This window comes from Leptinotarsa decemlineata, unplaced genomic scaffold, assembly GCF_025532065.1.
Source record: "Leptinotarsa decemlineata unplaced genomic scaffold, Ldec_3_MD MMD2_tig00026307_RagTag_RagTag, whole genome shotgun sequence".
Taxonomy (NCBI): domain Eukaryota; kingdom Metazoa; phylum Arthropoda; class Insecta; order Coleoptera; family Chrysomelidae; genus Leptinotarsa; species Leptinotarsa decemlineata.
This window is the reverse complement of record NW_027412681.1, coordinates 1,325,755-1,344,340: the sequence shown is the minus strand read 5'-3', so window position 1 is coordinate 1,344,340 and position 18,586 is coordinate 1,325,755. Positions and strand designations below refer to the sequence as shown.

At 34.5% G+C, this 18,586-nt stretch overlaps 1 protein-coding gene across 3 annotated transcripts; it reads right to left on the bottom strand.

Annotated features, from left to right (window-relative positions):
- Nucleotides 1-1,608: 1,608 nt before the first annotated feature.
- Nucleotides 1,609-17,945, bottom strand: Su(var)2-10 (E3 SUMO-protein ligase Su(var)2-10). 3 transcript variants are annotated; one of them, XM_074181136.1, is made up of 10 exons: nucleotides 17,313-17,945; nucleotides 16,267-16,433; nucleotides 15,327-15,474; nucleotides 14,200-14,393; nucleotides 12,328-12,535; nucleotides 12,028-12,268; nucleotides 8,784-9,015; nucleotides 5,995-6,167; nucleotides 5,760-5,930; nucleotides 1,609-2,797 (listed from the first exon to the last, which is right to left on the bottom strand). In XM_074181136.1, exons 1-10 carry the CDS (start codon nucleotides 17,337-17,339, stop codon nucleotides 2,448-2,450), a joined length of 1,911 nt encoding a protein of 636 aa, XP_074037237.1. In that variant the 5' UTR covers nucleotides 17,340-17,945; the 3' UTR covers nucleotides 1,609-2,447. The 3 variants fall into 3 exon arrangements, with proteins under 3 accessions (XP_074037237.1, XP_074037238.1, XP_074037236.1); XM_074181137.1 differs by lacking the exon at nucleotides 17,313-17,945 and adding an exon at nucleotides 17,019-17,173; XM_074181135.1 differs by lacking the exon at nucleotides 17,313-17,945 and adding an exon at nucleotides 16,695-16,971.
- Between the last annotated feature and the right edge of the window lie 641 nt (nucleotides 17,946-18,586).

Below are 18,586 nucleotides of genomic sequence, written 5' to 3'. Positions count from 1 at the left end.
TAGTTTCAACGTGTTATTCATTGAATCCGTACAAACAATGGTACATTAGTAGTTTATTAGAGATACACTTGTCAGTCTCTTCCTTTTCTTCTTGTTTTATTGGTATTTGCTTTCTTGCTGGCGCAATAGACCATATCACTATCTATTTTCGTTTAAAACTGACTAGTTCAAATAAGCAAGACGCCTTTTGATATTTTATTGCTTTGAGTATGGATAATGTCTAAAATCCAAACTAAGAATTTAGTTATGATAAGGTTTACTTATAGGAGAGATAACAGATTGTTAAGGTTGGCTGCCATGTTTTTGACGTAATTGGAAGGAATGATGGCGCTAAATTTGAATTGATATAGAATATGAAGGCAATATAAAAACAAAGTGTACATGTTTCGTTGCGTTTGGCAAATAATTACAGTTCACCATTAGGAAATGCGATACGATACTTTGGAAAATCATCTGATTTCTAAGAATATTTTTTCAGAATATCTAAACATCGTTTTTAAAGTGAATAGAGCATATTCAGTAGCGATTATGATTGAGATCCAATCAGTACGATGACCACAGTAATTGGTCCAAGTTTGCTTCACTAGAAAATTTTTAGGAAATAAAAGGAAACTCACTGTTTTACTGCCAGGGTGAATCACATGGTTTTACAATTTATTACAGAAATCAGATGTTGAACTGTCATCAAACATTATAATAAACGCACAAAACATAAAAAAGGCACAAGGAAATAGTGGCTGATAACCGTAAAATAAACTATTCACATAAAATTCTCCTCCAATGGCGTCACAGAATTCCCCTTACCTCAGGTAGCCCTTTGTCAAACCTCTCCTATAAACTAACCCTGATTGGGGGTTAAATTTGATGTACCATGGACATAACGGTGCTGCGAAACAAAGCATGTCAGAAAGAGAATTGCATTTACATATTTTCAAGTAAGTTGTAAACAGACAGAAGTCAATTTTACAGAGTTTCGTTTGCAAATAATCTATCTTTTTAAATTTCGGAGGCAAGGTTTAAAAAATATATGTTTTTCCGTTAAGCAGCTGTCGCACCCCTACGAACGACAACCCTCACAAGTCGAAACTTGTGCGAGCTAAGGATTAACGAGGTCTTACCTTTTAACGTGTGATTCCTAACACGGGTTGGACGATAGCAAGTGAAAATCGATCGTTCAGACTATGGCTTGAACCACCGACCAACAAAGTGTGGAACAAAGCACCCACGTCGAACCGCCTGGCTACCGACCGACCTAATTGTCTAATATTTTTCAAGAGGGGCAAAGTTCAATGCTAGCAACATCATCTATCAATGCCGCAATGCCACGCTGCCTAAAACGAAAAATAAACAACTTCAATGAAATTTGGGTTTCAAGAAATGTGAAGGTTATGCACCTGAAGTATACCATAAAATCATATCGACATCTATACTCACATTTCATAACAATTCTTTCTTATATTTTGAATAGAATAAACTTCTCCAACCATTACCATCTTCGTAATTCTGAGACTTTTATTCCGAATATATACAAAAGTATAATTCAACAGATTGTCAACAAGATGAGTAGTGTGTATTGAAATTGTCCAGCGCCTAAATAAATGCACAGGGTTCGTTCTTTTAGGAAAATATCTATTTCCATCTTTTATTGACAATTTTTGATATAAATAACTATATTACTAACAATATTTTTGGTTTACAGGTAAAACCAACTGGAATAGGAAATCAGGCTCCATCCAATATTGAAATCAACTCTTTGAAACGTCAGTTGTTTGAAATTTCATTTCCGAAACATACTCAACAATATAAATGGACTCCAAAAATGTTCTGTTCACCAATAAAAAACTATGAGGCTGGTTTTGACAGTTGCCAAAGATTAGTAACTGACCAAACTCCAAGAGACAAGCCAAGAACAACAAACCTCTACGTGTTTCAATTGTTGAAATTATATAGCTGAAATTACCAATTATCCTCAAACCGCCTCTTGTTGGGCGCCATACCTTTCACTCTTCACAAGATCAAATTTAATCCCTTGCGATGAATATAAAACTTTTAGGACCATACAAGCCTGTAGTATGTAATATGAAAACTTCCATATGAGCCTTGTCAAGTCCTCAGGCCAATTAAGTTTTTGTTCCCCGTACTTTCGTCACACCTGAGTTATATAAATAAAGTTTTCTCTGAGAAAAGTTCACTATCAATGAAAAACTATCAGTGGTAACAACTCAATTCTAAAATATTGAAAACATATCAAATAGTTACAAAAAAGTCAGCTTTCCAATCTGCAAACTTCCATGGATGAATATTAGAATATACAGGCACAAAGTAAAAATATCCTTGGCAGTGCACTTCCACTTAGGACCGAATTCATTTCGAAAAATCTGATCAATCCTAACTGTACACTCTCAAATAAAACAATAACGCCCCTCGCGCACAAAATCCCCCCCTTGTCAATAGCTCGTCGGATAATTCAAAGTCGCGGCACCGGCCGCCTCGCCGTCCAGATCTAAGAACGGCATACTGTTGGGGCTCATGAAGGGCACCGCCGTCGCGGTAGGCTTGGCGTTTCCGTTCGTCTGGCTGGCAAGCATGCAAGAGGCGGGTTGGGCTGGAGGCGGTTGCTGCTGCTGGAGCGGCTGTTGCTGGACGCCCGCTTGGGGTTGTGGCGATCTCGGCGGTGAAGGACTGTCCAGGTTGATGACTGAAGGGCTGGCAGGGTAGCCTGAGCTGGAAACCGAAGAAGGGCCCGGCGTTGTGGTTATTCTTGACTGGTTGCTGCTTGACGAGATGCTGGTAGAGTCTACAAACAGTTGAAAATAATAATAATAACGATGATAGCACATAAAGAAAACTGATTTGTAACCTAGTACAACTTTTCATTGCAGCTAGATTCGGGTATGAATAAAAATAATGTAGCATAAACAAAAGCAATAGGCTACCTCCATCATCAATTTCTCCTTGATATTTGACACAATATGACAGTTGACACAAAACACAAAGAAAAAAAATGCCAAGTTGTTTCGAAACCATTTATTCAATTGAACTAACAATAATACATTCATCTATTTACATGTTTAAAACAGGTGTAATGAAAGATACTGAGAAAGCAGAAATATTAATTAAGATCAATTTACAAAAGTGAAAACATTCAGAATGAATTTTGAAAAAAAAACTTAGCCATTTGGGAGTTTATAGTAAATGAATGAATAAATAATAAATAAATTAATTTTTAACACCTCGACATGTGTTTCAATTACCAAGTGATCATCTTCAAGAGGAAGATTCAACAGTTTCATTTTCTTCAAAAGGAAGATTAAACAGTTCAAATTTTTTTCAAAAGGAAGTTTGAAGGTGGTCAAGATACCACCTTCAAAAGGAAAATTAAACAGTTTAATCTTCTTCATAAGGAAGATTAAACAGTTTAATCATCACCTTGAAGTGATCAAGTGATCATCTTCAAAAAGAAGATTAAACAGTTTCATCTTCTTCAAAAGGGAGATTAAACAGTTTATTCTTCCTCAAAAGGCAGATCAAACAGTTTAATCTTCTTCAAAAGGAAAAAGGAATGTTAAACAGTTTAATCAGCACCTTGAAGTGATCAAGTGATCATCTTCAAAAGGAAAATTAAATAGTTTAATCTTCTTCAAAAAGAAGAAGTCTTCCTCAAAAGGCAGATCAAACAGTTCAATCTTCCTCAAAAGAGAGATTAAACGGTTTAATCTTCTTCAAAAGGCAGATCAAACAGTTCAATCTTCCTCAAAAGAGAGATTAAACGGTTTAATCTTCTTCAAAAGGAAGATTAAACAGTTTAATCAGCTTGAAGTGATCAAGTGATCATATTTGAAAGGAAGATTAAAGTTTAATGTTCTTCAAGAGGATGATCAAACAGTTTCATTTTCTTCAAAGGGAAGATTAAAAAGTTTAATCTTCTTCAAAAGGAAGATCAAACAGTTTAATCCTCTTCAAAAGAAAGATTAATTGATTTAGTCTTCTTCAAGAGGCAGATTAAACAGTTTAATCTTCTTCAAAAGGAAGATTAAACAGTTTAATCTTCTTCACAGGGAAGATTGAACAGTTTAATCATCACCTTGAAGTGATCAAGTGGTCATCTTCAAAAAGAAGATTAAACAGTTTAATCTTCTTCAAAAGGAAGATTAAACAGTTTAGTCTTCCTCAAAAGGCAGATCAACAGTTTAATCTTCTTCAAAAGGAAAAAGGGATATTAAACAGTTTAATCAGCACCTTAAAGTGATCATCTTCAAAAGGAAAATTAAATAGTTTAATCTTCTACAAAAGGAAGAAGTCTTCCTCAAAAGGCAGATCAAACAGTTCAATCTTCGTCAAAAGAGAGATTAAACGTTTAATCTTCTTCATAAGGAAGATTAAACAGTTTAATCACCTTGAAGTGATCAAGTGATCATCTTTAAAAGGAAGATTAAAGTTTAATGTTCTTCAAGAGGATTATCAATCAGTTTCATTTTCTTCAAATGGAAGATTAAACAGTTTACATTTTCTTCAAAGGGAAAATTAAACAGTTTAATCTTCTTCAAAAGGAAGATCAAACAGTTTAATCCTCTTCAAAAGAAAGATTAAATGATTTAGTCCTCTTCAAGAGGCAGATTAAACAGTTTAATCTTCTTCAAAAGGAAGATGAAACAGTTTAATCCTCTTCAAAAGAAAGATTAAATGATTTAGTCTTCTTCAAAAGGCAGATTAAACAGTTTAATCATTCTACAAAAGGAATATTAAACAGTTTAATCCGCCTCTTGAAGATGATCACTTGGTGATTGAAACAGGTGTCGAAGTTGTGAAAATAATAGTTTGGTGTTGGGATAAAACTCCGAAGATGTTACAGTTTAAAGTAGACTCATAAAAACGGATAAAACTTTTGAAACAACTCGATACTAAATGAGACCATCTGACAAAATAATGCTACTCAGCAGAATTCGAGGTTGATCTTTGGTGATTTTTTTTCCGTAACCTCATAATTTTCAAAAGGGATGGCAAAGAGATCAATAAAAATATCCTTTTAAAAAAATTCATTATAATTATCAACATTTGTACAAATACAACTAGGAAGGCCACAAATGTATAGTAAAGCTTAAAAACAGTATCACTTCTATAAAATGAATATGGTTTTTCGAATTCGAATGTATGCTTACGCACCCCAAGTCGTAATAACCATCACTTAGACAGATCAGAGTCTTTTTTTAACATAACAACTCCTTAGCTAGGTATTACAAAAAATATACAACAATAATAAAACTGATAACTGGAATAGATCACAAAACGCTTCCTGTCAAGAGATACAGTCGCATAAACTCTGAATGTGGAAAAGCCATATAACAAATTTATTAGTCTACAGATTAAAAAATTAAATTGAACATGCTAAGAACCGAACATTCAGTATGGAGAGCTTCTTAAAAAATTACCCCAAGTTCATTAAAACCTCAATATAAATATGACTTTGGGAACAAGAACCGTAAAAAATCTTCTGTTAGCTTCAGCGGGAGCTTCAGTTGAAGTCATTCAACTTTATTGAAAAAATTGAAAGCCCAAAAAACTTTCACAATTATCGACTTTAACCGAGAATGGTCTCAGGGCCCAATACTTGGGCCAGTCAATAGAAACCTTCTAAATAATTACAATCTGAATAATTTGCAATCGGGGTCAAATATTTTCCAACACAACAGTTTTCACAGATGTCAACTGTCAAAGAAACGGTTGCACAACAGAATTTTACTTTTGTTTATTCAACGTACCTGGCTTGGGATTGATGGCTCTTCTTTTAGCCAAAGGTTCATCGTCATCGGAGTCGGAAATGGTCAGGTCCACTATGTCTTTCTTCTTTTCTTCTGGTTTGGGTGCTTCCTTCTCGGCTTCTATAGGTTTTTCCGCAACCAACGAAGAAGTAGCCGAGTTGGTCACGATTTCTGAATAGAAAGAAACAAAATAAGAATATCAGTAGCCAATACGTTGATGGAGCAGTGTACGTACCGACATCGTCTCCGATGATCTCTATGGAATCGTCGATCCCGATCACCGTTGGCTTATCGATTTTCACTTGCTTCTTGTCTTGGACTTGCACGCTCCACGTGCCGTCCTTGTTCAACTGGATTTCATTACACTCGGGAGAAAGAATGGAGGAGCTCAGCACTTCTGTGAAATATCTAAAACATTAAAAATTTAAATTTAGGTATAGTGTTTTTTTTCCATTTGCTGCTTACAAATTTCCAAAAGAATTCAACATTATTGATAATAGAATATTCAGTGTGTTAGATGTAAATTGCATAACACTGTCATGCTAAAAATCTATATCTAGAGAGTTACTAGACCTCATGTTACCAAATGCTGCATAGCTTTCTGGCCAAAACTTGTGAAAATACGTCTGACGGTTTTCCTACAACACCACAATATCTTAAGTGAAAGCCAGTTTGGTTTTCAAAGCAATAAAAATACGCACGATGCTATCTTTCCATTTCTTTATGATATTTACTCAAAGTTTACTTCTCCTAATGTAGCAGCTGCGGTCTTTTGTGATCTTTCAAATGTGTATGATTGCGTTGATCATAAGATCAGAGAAATGACGCTCAAATGGTTTGAACCTTACCTTTCAGGAAGGAATCAAATGGTAAGAACAAAGGGTCTTTCAGAAAAATAAATGGAAATTTTGTGTGGTGTTCCACACAGAAATTCAGAAGGGCTGTAAAAAATTTTTTAATAACAAGACCGTTTTATGATTTGAGGGAATTTTTTGAACAAAATTTTGAATAGTTGTGACAGCAGTACAAAATATGTCGTATCTATGTCTCTCACTAAATAGTTTTAAAGGTAGGTGTGTATGTATGACTATATATGTATGTACATATTAACTGTATTAAGAAATCAAACATTTTATAAAATTATTATATGTGTGTACATAGGTCTATGTACGTGTATATGTGTGTATATGTATATATGTCTGTGTGTGTGTGTATATGTGTGTATATATGTATGTGTATGTGTGTATATATGTGTATGTGTATGTATATATGTATATGTGTATATATGTATATATATTATTTTAATGTTTTTATCATCTGACAATTCTTTCCTGTTTTGTATTTATAACCAATTAATATAGAATAAATTAGGGAAAACTGTTTTTATTTCTATTCTACTGTATAGTTGTGAAAATATTTTATAGAAACATGACTGTATATATACATTAAGTACATCCACTTTTAACATCCGACAATCCATATTGGTTTGCATAATTTTAATTTCATTTAATTATCATGACTTCCTGCTCATTTTAAGCAGTTAGGATTTATGTACTATTATATTTAGGAGCTTTGTCAATAAGAATTCTATTCTTCAGATAATAAAGCATGCTTTGATTTGATTTGATCAGTTTCGGGACCCATCTTATTCTTATTATATGTTAATGACATTGCAAATGTGAGCATTTCTGGAAATTTCACTCTTTTCGCTGATGACACGACAATATTGTGAAACAACAAAAACTCGAATGAATTACACAATGCAGAAACAACTGATATGAAAAAATCAAGGAGTGGTGTGATGCTAATTTGCAATCCTTCAATATCACTAAAACAAACATTTTATCATTCAGGTGATCTCTTGATGACATGTCATTTGGTGATAACTTAGTGATCAAGAACGAGACTCAATCTAAATTTCTAGGTATTCACATTGACAATAATCTCAAATTTACTGAACATATCAAACAACTTAAAAGTAAAATTTGTTCTGGACGTAACTTCAATAAATTTGGGAATCAAAACTGCCAGAACGGTGTGTTACGCCCTCGTTGAACCCCACCTAGGTTATAAAATAACCTTTTTTGGGGAGTATGCAATTCATCAACACTTCTGTCTGTATTAGTACTGCAAGTATATGTGTAAGACTTTGTACTGCAGTACAAATACAGGCAAATTTACCTAAAGTACCTGAAATACCCGAGTTGAGACGCTCTGATCGTACAAAGAGGCAGACGACAGACAGACAGACAGACAGACAGACAGACAGAGAGAGAGAGAGAGAGAGAGAAAGTGGCTCGTTTATATCATCATGAGCAGATATATTTTCATGAATCAGACTTACTGTTTCAAGAATGAATAGAGATATTATTGTCAGAATTCGTTGTTCATTGAATAATGGTTTGCAGTGATCTTGGAACTTTGCCCCGCACACATACCGGACAGCTCGCTTCTGTGAAACGAAAACAGTCTGCAGCATGCTTTTGCTGCATACTCCCCAGAAGGCAACACCATATCTTATATGTGCATCCACAAAGGCAAAGTACGCAGATCTTGCAAAGGTTCTACCCAGTTCCTTCGAAACTGACTTCACTACAAAGCAGCCAGACGCAAGTTTTTTATTCAACTTGATAATATGATCCTCAAATTTAAGCTTATTATCAATGTGAAGTCCTAAGAATTCGGAGGACAATTTCATCTCGAGAATGTTGTTATTCAAATTAAGAGGTGGTTCACATTTGAAGGTGAGTGATGCTGGAAATCTTCTGGAATTAAATTCGCCCTCTCAACTAGTATTTTCTAGATTCCTTCATGCCTTCCTTTCCCTCTCTTCCTTCCTATTTCCTATCCTCTCATTCTCTATTACCCATCATTCATGCATACTCCAATCAATCACTTTCTCTCCAGCTAGTTTTTCTCTTTACTCTCGCCTCTAGTCATTCATACCCTCAGCTTCTAAACTCTCCACTCTCTATTTCTTTCCCGCCTTCCCTGTCTTTCCCCCCTGATTGCAAAATGACTCACCCGTCAATCACCAGATTGTCGTACAGCGACGGCTTATCACACACCGGGCAGTTCCAAGTCGGTTTCCGTTCATTCATCTGGAGGAACAGCGAAGCGTCGAAGCACTGCAGATGGCTGCAGGTTATCGCTCGACATGGGGTAGTCATCCTCATCTTACCCAAGGGGCACATCAGCGACACCCTGAGCGACGTTGTGGCTATTTCGCAGTCGTCGTCGTTCAGTTTTTCTTTGACTGTGAGAAAAAATTTCCGTTATCAATGAAGGATCCTATACGGCATTAGCCAAATTGAATAAATTAAAAAAATTAATGTTCATGTTCAAAAAACGCTCATGGTGTAGACACTACCAATTTTCTTATTTTGAATGCAGCACCCTATATTTCATTAAATTTCTGGATTATTTAGAACATTCCTGACATATTTCATGTACAATTTCTTAAATCTACTTTCAATTGATTCGGAAATATGAGGAGGCAGATTTATTGCTTCTTCAGGAGATGAAGAAAACTGCATTTCGAAAAGCACGAATCAAATTCTATGCCAGTGATTGCTAGAGTAGGCACTAATATTACTGAAAGTCTACAAGTCTCCACTGAGTCAGGCGTTCCACAATGTTCCATATTAAGACCTTCGTTATTTCTGATATACGCCAAATACTCGATAATCAACCTCCATAGCTTCACCAAATTTCATGTGATGACTTTACGTAGAAGATAGAAATTTCCTTATCAAGAATCAGAATTTTTTAAGCCACATATAAAATCTTCATGAACAAGTGGTAACGAGGGCAAAAACAGCTAGCATAAAATTCGATTTGAGTAGTATGCAAAACAATGTCACTATCTGTTAGAATTTTGAAGAGAATTTCGAATCTTATGCTACAAACAAAATGCTTGGCCTCACGGTAAAATATAATTTAACGAGGACTCCACATATTTATTTATTTTTTATTTATTTATTATTTGTTCAAGTACAATGAAGTAAAATGCCCAGATGAGCGTAGAACATGTCAGTGTAATAAATATACAGTTAAAAACATTTAAAAATTGAAATCAATTAAATGTGAGACATTTTAGCAGGTAAAATCTGAAGGGATGGTATCTTTAAAATATTCATCAGTTGAGTAGTATGCTCTATTTAGAAGAAAGTTTTTAAGTTTATTTTTGAGTGTTGTTTTAGAGAGGCTTTTTAGTGCATTTGGAAGTTTGTTATAGATTTTTATTAGAGTATACGGTATATTTTTCTGAATATAAGTAAAATTAGGAATATTAGTAACCAAAACTGCTTTATTTCTTGTTGGGTAGATGTGTGCTTTATCAAAATCGTTAAAAAGCTTTGGATTGCTTTTAATAAACATTATGCTGTCAAGAATATACTGACTGTATAGGGTCAGTACTTTCTTTTCTATGAATAAAGGTTTACAGCTATCAGTTTGTTTGGATTTATAAATAATTCTAAGAACGTTTTTGAAGTGAAAAAATTTTTTTAACGTTCACAGATGCACCCCAAAAAATTTAGCCGTATTTAAGTCTTGAGTGGACTTGTGCATAATAGACAGACATTGACGCTTGAACATTTATTGTTTTAGTGATGACTCTTAGGGCATAGCAATGCCTTGCAACATTTTCTGACAAAGAATCCAGATGAGATTTCCAATCCAGTCTAAAATCTAGTTCAATTCCCAGGAATTTTGAACTTTTAATAGTTGTTATTGTTGATTTACCATCCGAAAAAGTATAATCATTTTCAGCTGACTGTGAGAATTTGATTGCCTGTGTTTTATTAGGGTTCAGCTTAAGGTGATTTTGTGCAAACCAAGCTTCCAGGATACTTAAAGCATCGAACACATTTCTTTCCAAGTCATCTCCATTTTGTTCTTCAAGGATAACGGTTGTGTCATCAGCAAATTGTATAGTGTTCAAGTTGTTGTCCATTTGTAGTTCATTGGTATAGAGAATGTACAGCAATGGACCTAGAATTGATCCTTGTGGTACCCCTCTAATTATTGTTAGTTCATCAGACCTTATAACCTCATTTGTGATGTGACATTTTTCGACCACGTACTGTTTTCTATTATATAAGTATGATTCTATCAAGTTAGCTGAGGTTCCCCTGATTCCATAAGCCTCAAGTTTATTTAGCAATGTTTTATGATTGACATTGTCAAAAGCTTTTGAAAGATCTAAGTTAATCATTAAGCTATGTTTCTTGTTGTTTTGACTATTTATGACTGAACATAAAGCTTGATATATTGCTCTTGTTGTCGGTTTACCCTTTCGAAAACCGTTTTGTGTATCACTTAATAGTTCGAATGTTTCAAGGTAGGATATAAGGCGATTATATATGATTCTTTCAAAAATCTTACTAATATTTGATAATAATGCTATAGGTCTGTAATTTTTTATTTGATCCTTGTCACCTTTTTTGAAGATTACTTTTATATGAGCTATTTTTAATTTGTCAGGAAATATTCCTTTATTAAGCATCATGTTTATAATAATTGCTAGGGGTGTTGATAGTTCACGTGCAACATATTTCAAGAGTTTTACCGGGATTTCGTCATAGCCAACCGATTTTAGATTTTTTAGTGACATTATTGTAGAGATTACTTCATGTTCAGTTGTTGGTGCAAGAAATAGGGTTATATTTATTGGATGTAAACTTGTATGTTCATTTGTTGTCATGACGATAGACTTAGAACATTGATTTATATAGAAGCTATTTACTTTGTTTAAGATTAATTTTTTATCTTTTTCTCCTTTATCAATATTTCTTAGAATTGAAACATTCTTTTTTTCTGTTTTCCCTGTGTACTTTTGTACCAATGTCCACACTGCTTTCCCTTTATTGGTAGCGTTATTAATAAACTGGTTGTCACGCAAGTACCCTTCCATCATACCAACTATGGCCAGAATGAGTCTATAGGTAGAATTTTGAGACTTGCAAACACTCACAATGAGGATTTACAACTTTCTAATACTTCTTTGGAATCATTTAAAGAAACAGTGAAAATATTGAAATTGATTTGCTTATTTTTGCCATCCTTACTTTCAATATTTTTTCCGTACATCTAGCTGATGGTCACAGTACATATGAATGAATTTGTTAATTATTTTGTACGAATAGACAATGTCACAAATAAATAAGCAAATGAATCGGCACATCCAAGAGTTTGCTTCCAACAGGCCCCCATTCATGTGTTTTCAAATTTATTCCATTTGGCTGATATACAGATTCAGACTTACTCAGCGCTCTCGTATGGTCTGCGTTCTTTATCCCCTTGTTCTTGAGCCGCTGCAGGAGATCCAAAGAGCTCAGTTTGTGAACCAACCCTACCGTTATTGCGTAACCCCTGCCGTAGTCTGCTGCCCACGAGACGGATATGGTGTTCGCAACAGTTGGGCTCAACTTCACCATCTGCGTTATGTTCACGGGCCTAGGCGGGCGCTTTGGTTCCACCCCTGGCTTATTGGTAGGAATGGGGTTCTGTAAAATGAAACGCTCGATTTAATAATTCCATACACGGCTGAAGTCTGTCTACCGACCGGTAGGGGGCACAACTTGTTGTTCACTTTCACGACTACGTTCGGAGGAAAATAGTCTTCTTGCTCGCAAGTAGTTTCCAGCAGGCAGAACCTCATCTGGACCTGCTTCACGTAGTCGCACTTCACTCCTGGTCTGATGTCTCTGGAACTGGCTATGTCGGTAGCTTGCTGAGGGGTGAGGTGGAAGTAGAAAGTGCCTTCTTGTATTCTAAAAACAAAATTAACAAGGTAAGAAGTTTATCAAGCAGTACATTATACATTGATATTGGCTTTTATTCATTTTTTAAATTTATCTATAGTCTATTTCCTTGAACAGTGGAGTAATAAACGGCTGGTCAGAAAGCAGCTCTAATGACATACTACGCCTTGTTCCACTCAGCAATGAGTTATGGGTTGCTGTGCTGGGGTAATGCAAGCTACACCCATCTTCAAAGAGTATTTGTCTTGCAAAAAGCTGCTGTACGTAGCATTGTTAAAGCTGAATATAATGAACACTGTAAACCTTTGTTTGAGAATACAGAAATCATGACTCTATTCTCACAAATTATCTTTGACAATGTCCTGCATGTCAAAGAAAATTATCACACACTCACAACACACTCGGATATTCACTCCTACAAAACACGCAATGGAAATAATATTGTGCCCCTCTTAAGAAGATTAGATAAAAGCAAATTAATTGGCATCACTTGCTTCAATTTACTTCCTGAAAAAATCAAACATCTGCCACTCAGACTTTTCAGAAGTACAGTAAAAAAACTTCTCACTAAAATGAGTGAGTTTAATGTTACTCTTAAGGATTCGCTTGGAGATACCTAGTGCATCTTTTCCACTTTTTATTCCTGTTTCTTTATATGTTAAGAATTTTTAAAATGCATTTTATACTCTACATTCAATTTTATTGTTACATTTACAGCTTTTTTATGTAACTGTGCAATGTAATAGATGACTTGTCCAAAATATTTGTATTTTTATGGGCACAATAAATGTCTATTCTATTCTATTCTAAATCATTTTCAAGTACTTGTTCCGTGTGTGTACATATGGGGAATGTTCTTCAATTTGGGTTATTACAGCAAATGCAAGTTTGAACAAAATACAGTTGACTTTAATTCATGAGTTTTTCAAATTCACTTCGAAAAGTATTCAAATTGATGTTTCAAATGTTGGGCTTTAATTTTTAAAGGGATTTGTTTCTAATTCACATATTGGCAACAGCGCCTATATCAAGTTGAAATAATTTATACATACCTAGATATTCTACTTTAAAAAAGGAAAATTATCTTTATAAATCAACAATTGAGGCAAAATATAAATTATAGTTCAATACCACCTCCACAAGCCACATAAACAACAGTTGTTTTGTTATTTATTTATATAGAGAAGGATAGGTTACGTGCACAAAATGTCATATGTCACAGAATGTCTCGGAACATAAGTAAACAGAACAGCATGCCTCTGAAATATGTCATCTTTGTTTGTATCATACAGGTAACAGATTCATTGTCCTCTATTAGCTATAACCGATGTTGCCAAATGGTGAAATAGAAACGAATTCCTTTAAATGTTGAATGCATTATTTCATTCCTCTTTTTTAAGTATTTAAAGAAAAAGGTTGAAACGATAAGTTTAAAATGCGTTGTTTTAGAGTTCTTTTATGAAAACTGCTTGATTTTCGTCAGGAGGAACATTCCTCATTGTGTCAGTTAAAAAGTGAAAAATACTGTATTCATTTTGAACATGTTTTGTATAATTTGATATAACCAATCTCAGATGGTATTCCTCCAATGATGGACAGAAGAAATCGTGGAAAACAGAATAGAGCTTATCAATACCAATATTTTCCCAAATCTGAACCATGATTTACCTTACCTTTGGTTGCTTTGAGGAACTAGAGACGACGGTTTCAACAGATCGGCTAAAACATCGTAGAAAGGAAGTCGTCGAAATTTCACATCAGGGTGAATGGGGTAGTTGGCGGCTAGAACGCTCTGTTGCTGCTTTGCTGCGGAATACTGAGGGTAGGGAGAATAGATATTCTGTTGATACATCGGGTTTTGTCGAGCCTGAAACCAGAACACACGAGCATTAGATAGACAAACTTGCACATAGAAATTGCACATAGAAATATTGCACATAGAAATAAAATATTAAATTAAATCATACTAAATTCAATGCAAACAGTGTGTATCTTATAACAGCTATGATTTTTTTTTATTACAATCCTTCATCTGGAGTACCTCAGGGGTAGACTCTCGGACCACCTCTGTTCTTATTATTTATTAATGACCTCAGTAATTATGTCTGTTGTAATAAGTTACTTTTGCAGAAGTAACTCAATTAAAGATCTTGGTTTATATTTTGATCAAAATTCGTCTTTTTCCAACCACATTAGATCGAAAGTAAGTGAAGCATTGAGAGTTTATGACTTCATAGTTTGCAATTGTAGATCTTTTTAAAACATATCTGCTCTATGTACTCTTTATGTTACCTACGTACGGTCAAAATTAGAATATGGCTCTGTTCTATGGTCTCCATTCTACAATTGCTACAATACATCAATTGAAAAAGTTCAACGTCGTTTCCTAAAGTTTATTTACTTCAAATCTCATGGTATCTATCCTGATAGAGGTATTCCAAACAGTGTATCTCAGTATTTCATGGAGAATTTTTAATTTTCTGGTATAGTTTTTTTTTTATTTTATTAAATTATAATTTTGTTATTCAGCTCCTCAAATTATAAATTTTGTAGTTATAAGGATCTATATTACTTCTAATGTACTTAGTTAACCCTGTAAATGGTTTTTAACTGTTGGGCAATAAAAGCTATCATTATTGTTTATTTTGTTGGTGAGAGGCATAAAAGTTGGTAGTCCTTTGTAAATTTTGTGTGAAAAATACAACTAAGTGCTCAAACCCACTAACTTTAGACTTAACCTAACCCAACAATGTGATCCCGGATTCATCTTTGAATTTGGTTATCATTATAAAATACTCACAGCCATCTGCCTGGTATCTACAGTGAAAGGATGCACCGTAGCAGTAGATCGGGGGATATTTCCTTGCTGCGGCATACCATTCACTTGGGGGGGCTCTTGATTAGGAGAAGAACTCGTTGGGGGGGCGTTCGTCAGGGCACCGCTTTGTCTACAAAACATAAATTCACTTACTGAAGATAACCTATGCAAGCCACTTTTTCACATCGAATTCCGCCCTGAAATTCACATGGAGTCACAAGGCTTGAACGTTATAATAATATACTGATAATAATGTTTATTCATGTCGAGAAAATACAGCAGAACAATAATGAGGCTAAGTCAAGAAGGGAAGCCAAGAAAATTAAATTGTTATTATTGACTATGGTCCCTTTCCTTGTGCAACTGAGTAATGAATCATTTTCAAGTGTGTGTTCCATAGGCATAAATAACTGTTTAAAAAAAAATATGTTTTCCGTTAACCAGCTGGAATTGTATAAACATTGGAGGTATAATGGATAGTACTGAGTACTCGGCATTTTTTTTTCAAAATGTTTCGACTACTGTTGAACAAAATAATTATTGAAGTCATCAGATGAATGACGAGTATATTGCAATTGCAAGTATTTTTTGGAGAAAGGCTAATCTGCCTTATAGAATCTTTCTTCAATTATTTTTAGTGTTGATTCAACATGTTATGAACCATATTTTTGATATATATATATATATATATATATATATATATATATATATATATATATATATATATATATATATATATATTGTCTAATTGTAGAAATACAGTCACTACGGGCTCAGGTGATGTGGTTATCGAAACTAGTGAGCCCTATAGGTTGACTAATGAAAAAATCAACATTCAAAGTCCCTGCATAAGCATATGATACCACGTTTCACAATTTCTAAAAGAAATAAAAATGATACATAATTTCAAATGAGAACTTACTGAACGGTTTTATATAGATCTCTGATTTTCTGGTGAATAGGATGGGATCTGACCCTCAACAGTTCCAAAGCTCTCTGCTGTAGTTCAGTTTTTCTTCCTGTTTTGTTGCGTCCCGCAAATCCCAATAGCATTTGAAGTTCCGAAACACGGAAGGTGATTAGCATACTCTGCAAGAACAATGTTATTAACACCACCTTTTGTTGAAATATCATTTGGGATTTCATCGTTAAATTTGTAAATTTTAATAACTGCACATGATGGAACTATAGCAAACTGTGGTCCAAAACAACCCCCACTAAAAAAAATCTATGTCTGCCAAGAGCCTTATATAACAATGATAGTAACCTTTATTTTTTTCTATAAACAAGATCAAATACTTTTATAAATGGTTAGGCGTGCAAAACCAGTGGAACAGAACTGATACATACCCAAAAAAATGCATTTTTTCCAGTGATCATTCACATTGTAAGTAAAACAAACTTATAAATACAACAAGTTACTGACTAGTTTTTCGGAGTGACGTTTGCAGTTAAAGCTTCATTACACCCTAGCCGATTATCTATGGATTCAGCTTTGTTTATTTTTCAGATCATGGAAGGTTATTACAGTTGATTGAGCATTTGCAGTAAATCACTTCATGAAGCACTTTTGAACTGTCATCAGAGTTCAATGTTGTTCTCGAAATATTCTTTTTTCGATTTCTGATTTTTTGTTAGCCAGATTGTAAATTTCAGTCAACTCAGGGTACTTACACTTTCATAATAATGCCAAAATCAAGGGCGGAATCGCATTTCTTTTCGATTGTTCTTGAAAAAACACCCTTTACAGGTTTTTTTATAAGTATTCATGTTCAGACTTGACCTTGGATAATTTGACATATACTACTGTTTTTACGAATTTTCATATTTCTAGTTGGGGGAAAGACAATTAGAATTGCCTATAATAATTGAATACCAACATTCAGTGCAGACCGACTCACCCGGAAGTTTGTTATACTGGAAAAAGTGTGTTGCCTCAAGCAAGTTCTGTATTTAAAAATCGCTCACCCGCAAGTCATCTGTGTTTTCGGACATCTCCCTGGGGCGAAGCGGCTGAAATTCATCAAATGCAACGAATGTACCACCATTTACGCTAGGGAACCACTCATTTGTTGTAAAGGAACTGTTCGGCCAAGATGTTTAGATCACACACATCAAAAACTTCGCAAGTTCAGCACATCACGGATAACCATTGCCGATTCAGTTTATAGTGATTGTTAACTATTTTTTGGCGATCCAAGAAACGATGTTTATTTAAACTAAATTTCAGGATTAACTCATACATACGCGGCTAAACAGACAAACAGACCGACAGAAAATGGCAGCCAGTGACGTAATAATGAATATGGATTGACCATTGAAGAGAGAACATTGACTCTTACAACTAAAAGAAGATGAAGAGATTCATGTCCTGGCATTTACGTCACTCATAACCTCAACGTCAGATACATCGTCACGATGTCTCACGTGTTGCGTATACTCATGTGAAAACTTTGGGATTTGATTGGTCACTTGATAATGTGACGCAGTGGCCAAGAAGTTGTGTGTTCCGCAGGTGGAATTCATGTGGAAGTGACGTCACGCCAGTCCATATACCGTGCGTTCTACTAAGCGCTACTCTATGCTTTTCAATTTCTTGTCCCACATCTTGACATGGATCGTTGTGAGCTTGCTGTGAGCATAAGTGACGTTTTCTCCGCGACTAAGACAACCAAGGCTAAAGGAGCATTTTATTCGTTGTGAGCGCTACGCGGAACCCTGGATAAAGGGTTCTAAGGTTGTTTCTAGGAAGAAAAACTGTAGATTTATCTCCAGTAAAAGAATATATTTTCAACAATAAGTGCCAGATTCATACAAAATACTGTAGATTTGAAAATTTGTATATATTATTCAAAAAGTTTTGTGGTACTCATTATTGAATCGAACACTCGCAGAGGTGAAGAGCTTTTGGAAATTGCGGTTGAAATTTGTGTGCACCATGTTTCACTTTTTGGTTTTGCATTATTATTCATCTCTTATATTTCGAATCAATTTTTGTAATGTCGTGAGTTTAAAAATAAATTCGTATGCTTATCCTTTTACCATTCGAAGTGCCACTTTGATGAGCAAATGATGTACGTGCGTATGTGTATAAACAGTATATTAACAATGTGAGTCTTTATTATGTGCACACATTAAAATGTCACATTCCATACCTAATTTCAATAAAGAAAAAACTAAAAACACGATTGAAGTTTTTTATTATTTTTCACAAAATTCAAATGATAAACTGCTGTAAAAAT